The sequence below is a fragment of the Jaculus jaculus genome, chromosome 14 (genome assembly GCF_020740685.1).
Source record: "Jaculus jaculus isolate mJacJac1 chromosome 14, mJacJac1.mat.Y.cur, whole genome shotgun sequence".
In the NCBI taxonomy this organism is placed as follows: Eukaryota; Metazoa; Chordata; class Mammalia; order Rodentia; family Dipodidae; genus Jaculus; species Jaculus jaculus.
In genome coordinates this window covers 10,393,135-10,402,913 of record NC_059115.1, presented here as the reverse complement: position 1 = coordinate 10,402,913, position 9,779 = coordinate 10,393,135, and the positions used below count along the sequence as shown (strand labels likewise).

The 9,779-nt window shown below is 41.1% G+C and overlaps 1 protein-coding gene across 1 annotated transcript; it reads left to right on the top strand.

Annotated features, from left to right (window-relative positions):
* Window positions 1-612: 612 nt before the first annotated feature.
* On the top strand, window positions 613-1,509 carry LOC123454597 (vomeronasal type-1 receptor 4-like). The gene has a single exon (XM_045133295.1). It carries the CDS (start codon window positions 613-615, stop codon window positions 1,507-1,509), a length of 897 nt encoding a protein of 298 aa, XP_044989230.1.
* The last annotated feature ends 8,270 nt before the right edge of the window (window positions 1,510-9,779 follow it).

Here is a 9,779-nt window from a genome sequence, read left to right as displayed (position 1 = left end):
CAACATTAAAAAAGGAAAAAAAAAAAAAACAAGTAGAGTGAAACCCTACGTCAAAAAAATAAACAAAAAATTATGTTCAAGGATTATTTAAAAACAATACTCAAGAAATAGTTCAAAAAGGGGAAGGTGCATAAATTGAAACAACTAGTATTTACGAAGAGAACTCTCGTCTTTCCTATATTCTGAGGGTTGTTATTTCATTTGTTGCAGGCATTGAATTCCACCAAATCTGCGATGTTTTCCCATGGTGCCTCTGGAGAACTTGATGCATATTTACACTCATCATAAATCAATTTGAAACTTTGGACAAGGTATGGTTAAATTTAAGTCAGATATTATTCATAAAGCATGATGAAAAATCCTTGACACATAGCATGAACAATGTATGGTTTATGATTCATGGCAATAACATGTCTAATATCTATCTACTTCTGAAAAACTAGGAAATACTAAGAAACCTATGAGAAAAGGTAAATTTATTATCACTGATTAATGGAAGTTATGCTTACTTACAGGTGGATCGAATATTTTATATGTCATACTGGAATTACCACTTTGTCAGTGAAGAGTCCTGTGCCTCTGATGCTGACAGACACTACGGGAAGGTGACAAATGTCCCCCATAAACCTGACCATGGGGATCATGTTCCTGTCACAGACGGCACTGGGAGTCCTGGGGAACTGCGCCTGCCTTGGCTACTTCATTCTCACTGACTTCTCAGGGAGACGGGTGAAACCCACAGATCTGATTGTCAAGCACCTGACCTGGGCCAACTTCATGGTTCTTGTCTTTAAAGGAATCCCCCAGACAATGGCTGCCTTTGGTATGAGTTATTTTCTAGATGATATTCTGTGCAAACTCATCTTTTATTTCCACAGAGTGGCCAGAGGAGTGTCCCTTGGTTCCACATCACTCTTGAGTGTCTTTCAGGTCATCACAATCAGCCCCAGCAATTCCAAGTGGGGACAGCTCAAGTTCAGAGCCCCCAAGGTCATTGGTTCCTCCTTGGGTCTGTGCTGGGCCCTGCAACTGCTGATAAATGCTGGTATTCCCACAATTGTGACAGACATCTTGGGGACAAAAAATAGCACAGGATTTAGAGATGTTGTATACTGTGCGATTGTACATATTCCCACTCTAACAAGGATATTCTATTCAATCCTATTTTCCTCCATTGATGTCCTGTGTTTGGGAATCATGATGTGGTCCAGTGGCTCCATGGTCCTTATGCTCACAAAGCACAGTCAGAGGGTCCAACACATTCACAGCTCCCTGTCTCCTCGGTCATCGCCTGAGACCAGAGCCACCCAGAGCATCCTTGCCCTGGTGAGCAGCTTTGTGCTCTTATATATGATCTCTGCCATCTTGGGTTTATGTTACCCTTTATTTGATGTAACTGCTAAGTGGGTGTTCAATGCCAGTGTTGCAATGTCTGCATGCTTCCCAGCCTTCTGCCCCTTCCTGCTCCTCAGCCAGTACACCAAGGTTTCTAACTTCTGCTGTACTTGATCATATTAAACAACAAATGGCCTTGGGGTAGTAGGAGAACTCTAAGAGGGATATTACTTGCCTGTGCCATTTTGCCAGGCTATCCTGTTCTCCAAATGAACCCTTATCATTAATCACCAGTTGTAGTCAGAAATAAACCTAACATCAGTCTCATATATTCCTCACACCAGGCAATAATAAAAGCCATGTGCAAATGTACACATGATTGTTATCAATGGTTTTCTTGGAAAATGTTGCAGTACTAAGAAAATTTAAACATGTGCTATGTGTATTTTTGAATAATTAGTGTGGGATTCTCAGCCCAACATCTCTTGTTTTTTCAAATGTTAGGCACCGTTGAACTTCCACTAGTTTAGCCATCATTCAAAAGGCAAGAAAGGGGAAATTATATGTCAAATTCATTCAGAAAAAAAGGAGCCAAAAACAATTATGGGATAGAGTCAGAGTGGCGGGTGAAGTAAAATTTTCTGGCAATATATGGGCTTTCTGTGATATGGGGAGATTGCACTGAATTATGTTTCTGAAGTATTAATGTCTCAGGTATAAATATGTACTATTTGGGTATGGCAAAATTATTTTGGCATGCTCATATAATCATCTAGATATAAAACATTCAAAACCAGTAAAGAAACAGACATTAAGACCACGGTGGTTTGAATCTAAAGAAAATATCCCCCATGCTCACATGTCCACATTCCCAATCTAGAGATTGTGATGTGATCAAGGAAAGTTGCAGAACAACTACCATGAAACATACCAGGGAGAAGTGTGTGACTGGGGCAAAACGAGATGTCATAACCACCTCCCCTTTCTCTTCCCTTTTTTTTTCTTTTGTCCTTTCTCTCTCTTTACCTCTTTCTTTCACACTTCTTCCTGATTATATGACTATGATTAGTTTCCCCATACTAACGCCATGTTTTCTTTTTTCTTTATCTAACATTCAAAACTCTATCCTCAGGCTGGAGAGATATCAACATAGTTAAGGCACTTGCCTACAAAATCTAAGGATCCATGGTTGACTCTCCAGATCCCACATAAGCCAGACACACAAGGGGATAGAAGCAAACAAGTTGCATATGTGCACAAACAGGAGCACATGTCTGGAGTTCGGTTGTGGTAGCTCAAGACCCTGGTTCGCCAATTCCCTCTCTCTCTCTCTCTCTCTCTCTCTCTCTCTCTCCTCTCACAAAGTAAAGAAAACTCTATCCTCTATAAATTTAAATCTAAATCATGATTTTATTTCCTGATGTTCCTTCTATTCAAGTAATTTGTCTCACCACAGTGTAAGCAATAAATGTAATATTGTCAATATTATAAGGAAAATGTTATGATGGAATAACTAATTGACCTTGAAATTCACATAGAGTGATGTCAACCTGATTGACTCTGGGAGCAATTAATTTGCTACACTCTGGCAGGTCTGTGATGGTATTTCCAGGATGCAATAGGTGAGAGGAGAGAAGACCTTCCCCCAGAGTAGGGAACAACTGCTCAGGACAGAGCACGTATAAATATATCCGAGGAAAAATCAGCACTGGTTGCCTGTAAGAGCACTTATTTTGATGTTGCTGCTGCTAACCCATACCTTGTCGACACCAGAATCCAGCTCATCCAGGCTTCCAATGTGCAATGAAGAGCAGTGACTATCCACAAATCTGGCCTCCAACACTAGCTTGAGACTGCTGAGAGATCTTACTTTATGAAATGAGCATCAACTGGATTCTCAGCAACTCCACTATGTAGATAATTTTCACCATCTATCCCTTAATGTGTAAGCCTATCTAATAGCCCTGTAAACCATATATGCATATACTGTAGTGAACCTTGACAAACATAGCATTCTGAAATATATATAACTAATTTAATGTACAACGGACTAGCGATACACTATCCTATTACAATACAGTAATGTAAAACTAGAGTGCATAATTTCCATTCATTAACATAAAAAAGGATGAGCAATGGTGTAAAACAATTAATAATATTGAAAAAATGTAGAATAAAAGCTTTAAGGTCAATGCTGTAAAATACCTCAAAATCAGGTATGGTGATATCTCCAAAAGCATTCTTTTATTAAAATATTTTATTTTATTTTATTTATTTATTTGAGATCCACAGACACAAGGAGGCAGAGAGTGAGGGATAGAGGGAGAGAGAGAATGGACATCCAGCCACTGCTAACTAACTCCAGACACGTGCTCCCCCTTGTGCATATGGCTAACTTGGGTCCTGGGGAACTGTGCATTGAACCAGGGTCCTTAGGCTTCATAGGCAAGTGCTCTACTGCTAAGCTATCTCTCCAGCTAAATAATCATTCTTTATGCACAGAATACATTAATATCTATTATTCTTCCAAAAGAATTGTGAGCATCATATAGTCATATGAAAGATTGCACTGAAGTTTCAATAATTGTGTTGAAGCCATAGTTTGTTTTGGTAAGATAGTCAGTTTCACAATATTAATTCTCCCAATCCATGAGCATGTGATATTTCCATCTAGTTTCAATCTTCAATTTCTTTCTTGAGATTTTCTTTTATATTTTCGCTGCACAGGTCTCTAGTTCCTTGGTTAGACTTAATTGTAATTTCATAATTTTAATTGTAATTTCATTTGTTGAGGTCATTGTGAGGTTGGTTCTCTGATTTCTTCCTCAACACTTTGATATTTCTGCATATGAATGCTTCTAATTCTTTGGGCTATTTTTTTATTTTGCCATTCTGCACGTGTTTATTGTCTTGGTCATATATGATAATGATGTGTTGACATGGATGACTCCTATTCCCACGTTCATCACGGCTTTCGAAGAGAATGAGTATGCGTTTTTGAAGAAAGAGCTCTTTGCAGTAATTAGGATGATCACATATTTTGCCTTTGCATCCTTTTATGAGACCTGTTACATTTACTGATTTGTGGAGGTTAAACCATTGCTGTGTACCATTGTCAGAAAAATACTCTTTGACGTGTGCGCGAGTGTGTGTGTGTGTGTGTGTGTGTGTGTGTGTGTGTGTGTACAGCTTTATGTGGAGGCCAAAGGCCAACCTTGGGTGTCTTCCTCATCAAGGCCATCGAATTTTTAGAGACAGTATCAATCAAGCATCAGGAGCATATGAAGTGCAATGGAAAGGACTGTGAAACCCAGAGGTCTCTGCCTCCATTTCTGTGGTTGGAACATTCAAAAATGGAGCTTGAAATATCTCCTTGAGAATTAATACACATACACTCATTAGAATATTGGTTTGTGATTTTCTATTTTGGGGAGAATGTTTGCTGATAATATTAAGGTAATAGTTGCTTTCTGCAACATATGGTTTTACAAACAACCATTAGTCCTAGGCCTCTCACCCACTTTGTTTTTGAGAGCACATAAGGAGTTCCAGAAATATACAGATAGACAAATGTGCTTCAGTATAGCTTATTCTAGAACCTTATCGTACATAATTTAGATATTTAATTTATTTATTTGAGAGAGAAAAAGGGGAAGTAAGGAGAGAAAATGTGAGCATCAGGGCCACTAGCCACTGCAAACAAACTCCAGAGCATGTGCTACCTTGTGCATCCTGCTTTATGTGGGCCCTGGGGAACTCAACCTGGGAGCTCTTCTTTGCCAGCCAGCTCCTTAACCACTAAGCTTTCTCCCTAGCCCTTATTTACACATTTTAGACAATAAATTTTGGGATTGTACAATTAGTGAGATTGTGAAAACAAGTTAATTTTGACTCAAATACAAAATCAGGTAAGGTGTTTTGTGAACTTGCAATGGGATCACCATGCTTTACACTGAGGATAAGTGTGACTCTTTGAGATACACATGCCACACTTACACACAGAGTATTGATCTGAAAACTGTCCACCCCCTCGTCCCTGGGGTCCATAAATATGGCACTTTATATTGATAAGATATCTTTGGAGATGCAACTAAAATTGCAATGAGACAGATGCCTCAAGGAGCTTCATTTTTTCATGACCTTTAGAAATGCAGAACCTTGAAGCTAGAGAGATGTCTCAGCAGTTAAGAGAGTTTCCTGTGAATCCTAACAACCTGGGTTTAATTCCCTAGTACCCATGCTAACCCAGATGCACAAAGTGGTAAATGCATCTGCAGTTAGTTTGCAATGACTAGGGGTCCTGGAGTCTCTCTCTGTGTCTCTGTCTCTCTCTCTCTGTCTCTCTGTCTCTCTCTCTCTCTCTCTCTCTCTCTCTCTCTCTCTTTCTCTTCTATACCCTACAAATAAATATATAAAGTGCACTTTAAAAAGATGTGCACAACCTTCTCCAGTAGAAAGGACCCCATGGTGAATACCAGCAATCCCACTGAGGAGGCTGCTCAGTGGAATGGGGGCTGAGGGAATGTAAAAGGTGGTACCAGAACATGATGGATCCATACAAAGTATGATCTCCATTAAAAAACATTACAGAAGGAAAAATCAAGATTCAAAAGGATAAAACAGTGAAGGAAAAAAAGGTTATTATTACCCCCAAATTGTGAAGCTGTTAATTTCTAAAATTAGTGCTTCTGCCTCTAATGTCCCTGCATTCCTGTGTGGAGTCTTCAACTGAAGGGAATGTGGTTTAAATGTGCCAAGTGGAGCTTGCAGGATAACCTAGCTGTTAAGACATTTGTCTGCAAATCCAAAGTACCCAGGTTCAATTCCCCAGGACACATGTAAGCCAAACTCATAAGGGGGCACACATGTCTGAAGTATGTTTGAAGTGGCTTGAGGCCCTGGCACGGCCATTCTCTCTCTCTCTCTCTCTCTCTCTCTCTCTCTCTCTCTCTCTCTCTCTCTCTCTTTCTCTCTCTCTGTTTCTCTCTCCTCTCATTTCCTCCCCTCTCCTCTCCATCTCTCTCACCATTCATACCTCACTCCCTCCCTCCCTCTCTTTCTCCCTCTTTCTCTCAATCAAATAAAATTACATTTTATACATGTTCCAAGTGGTAAAGAAAAGTTTGCTAATAGCATGACCAGACTCCTTGACACTTACAAAAAATAAAAAATAAAACACCCTGAAGGAAAGGAGGAGACCAGCAAGAAGAGTGACTGTAGAGCCTCCTCTCAGAATTTAGGTTGTAAGGCCCACTACTGTTCCCTTCTTCTGGCTGGAGACATTACACACATCTGGAAACCCTGCCCTTGCAGACCACATGCTCCTCCTTGACCCCCCCCCCCCGCGTTGAAGGGCTTAAGACACTCCCATATCGCTTTCCATGTTGGGATGACTCATGCTCCAGGAGTCCTTCTCCACCCATGATCTGGATTTCTCATTAATACAGCCTCTTCTGTGGAATCAGGATAAGTGTCACACCTGGCAGTAATGTAACCTGGGATGAGGAGACAACTACTTAATCACCATCACAACTTCAGAAAGGTGAAAACTTGAAAACTCCACTAGTCCATGTCTGTGGGTGACTCTCAGGGAGCTGTCCATGAGGATCCCACAGCGTTCAGTCACAAAGGCGTCATGAATCTTATAATGTGGGTCCCAGGGCTGTTTTGAGTGCCTTCCTGAACAGGGAGACCTTTTCTTTCTGTGTTGGATTTAGGATTTCTCTGCCCATTCTGAAGTTCTGACCTTCTGATCTTCTCCCAAAGGAAGGTTATATCCTGTTCTTATGGTAACTAGAAACAAACCTTACAGTTGCCTGGCTACAAGAATTGAAAGTAAAGAGGTCAGGAATGACATACAATGGTCTGGATAGACCAAGCACAGCTTAGTTCAGGTTTTGGCAGTCCTGGCCAGGTGTGCAGACATTGAAACCTGGAGAGGGAGGCTGGGGAGGAGGAGTACAACCAAGGACCAGGAAACAACAACCAAATGAAAACAGGAAACAGGGACTAAGAAAGAACAAAGAACACGGAAAATGTAAATGTTTTGATGTTCCCAGGTTGGAGATTCTGTAAAAGCTCCATGAAGAAGAGGTGCTTTTTACACATGCCTCCTTACACAATCACATCCTAAGGGCAGGACGGCAGTCTTCACGCTGGTGTCTCTCCCAGAGCAGCAGGGCTGTGAAGAGCGCCTGAGTGCTCTCGTATGGAACGTGGTCATCTTGGAAAACCCACACTTCAGAGGGGAGTAGAACTGTCTGGATCAATGCTCATATAAAAATATATTTGTTACTTATTTATTTGTTTAGAGAGAGAGAGATAAAGAAGTAAGGAGAGATAAGGGGGTAGGGAATTAGAGGGCCGGGGCCTCTATCCATTGTATCTTTATCTATTCACCTGGTTTATGTATGTACTGAGTTATTGAAACTGGGTCGTTAGGCTTCCCATCCTTTCCCTCTGTTACTCTTCTCTATCTCACTTTTCTTATAAGCAAATAAAGTAAAAAAGTTAAATTAAATTAAAGAATTTTTGTTCAACAATGTGATTGATGATAATGACCTCTAAGGCAGAAGTGAGACCTTGGTGGAGAGGTCACTTCAGATGTCGACAGTCCAACAGAACAGAAGTGAATCCAATGGGGACTCTGAAGAGCTGAACCTGCTGTAATCCATGCTAGCCTTCACAGGTCCACGTGCACCTCATGAGCCACAGGAGCAGGTTGGGACTTCCTCTGGTGGCAGGAAAGGGGGGAATGTCTCTGGTGCCAAGACAGTCTCTGGAGCATACATCTGACTTCAACCTGTGATGTAGTGGTGAGTAAGAGTCAATTAGAAGTCAGAACAGCCGGACATGGTGGTGTACACCTTTCATTCCAGCACTAGGGAGGCAGAGTTAAAAGGATCGCCATGAGTTCAAGGCCACCTTGAGACTCCATAGTGAATTCCAGGTCAGCCAAGTCTAGAGAAAGGCCCTACCTCAAAAAAAAAAAATAAAAATAAAAATAAAAAAATTTTAAAAAAACAATAAAAAAAGTGGTAAGAACAAGACCTTAGAAGCAGAATGGGAGATTAGGGACATAGGCACTGGCCCTACCTAAGGCCTTGGATAATAACAATGTGATTCTCACTGACCCCAGTAGATTGTTCCAACCCTTAGAAGTCTGTATACCATTATATAGGAAGAAGGAAGAAGAGAATATAAATACAAGACAAGGCACCTCAAATATTCCTGTAAAAAAAAATCAGCCTAAGCAGGACATGGAGGTGATGCCTTTAGTCCCAGCACTCTGGACACAGAGGTAGGAGGATACTGTGAGTTTGTGGCCACCCTGAGACTCCAGAGTGACTTCCAAGTCACCTGGGGCTAGAGTGAGGCCCTACCTCAAAAAAAAATCATCCTGTGCTGGAGAGATGGCTTAGCATTTAAGCACTTACCTGTAAAGCCTAAGGACCCTGGTTTGAGGCTTAATTCCCCAGGACCCATTTTCGCCACATGCACAAGGGGGTGCATGCATCTGGAGTGTGTTTGCTGTGGCTAGAGGCCCTGGCTTGCCCATTCCCTCCTTCCCTCCCTTTCTCTCTCTTTCTCTCTCCCTCTCTCTCTCTGTCTGCCTCTTTCTCACTCTGTCACTCTCAAGTACATAAAGAAAAGTAACAAAAAAAATTTAAAAAAAAACAGTCTAAACATTGCTGGGCAAAGAGGAACTTCAACCACAGGAACTTTGTTCTTAGTTAGGACAACTGTGTCGACCATAACATAACCATGTCTCAAAATACTACTTTCTCTGGAGGCCCATTCCATGGGATGGAATACATCCCTGACACTGAAAACTTAAAACTAGGGTAGCCATGAGTCCTATGGGTGCAACGTCTGCTGCTGTCTGGCTAAATGTATATAGGATGCTTATCAAAGTGCCCAGTAAGCACTTCTCATGATGTTCATACATTTATTAATGCTAATCTCACTTTTGGTAGAGAATCTTCTCTCTTCAGAGAGCAGTGACCTTAGGATGACTCAGAAGGCATCATGATGCCAGAAAGAAGTATCCGGAGTGGTCAGTACTCCAATATCTCTATCCCACCTTCCAAGTATCAGGGTCTATTGCGGAAGAAGTGGCGGTAAGAATGTAAGAGCCAAAGGAAGGGTAGGACTCATTAAAACGTGCTACTACAGAAACAAAATGGCCTGGATATCCGTGACCTCACAGTGCCTGACACTACCTACACAAGACCATCAGAATAGGAGAAAAAGATCATGACATTAAAATAAAAGAGAGACTGATTGAGATGGGGAGTGTGGGGGAAGGGAGGGTATCACCATGGGTATTTTTTATAATCATGGATGTTGTTAATGAGAAAATTTTAAAAAGAAGAGACAGGGCTGGAGAGGTGGATTAATGGTTAAGGCACTTGCCTGAAAAGCCAAAGGACCTTTGTTCAATT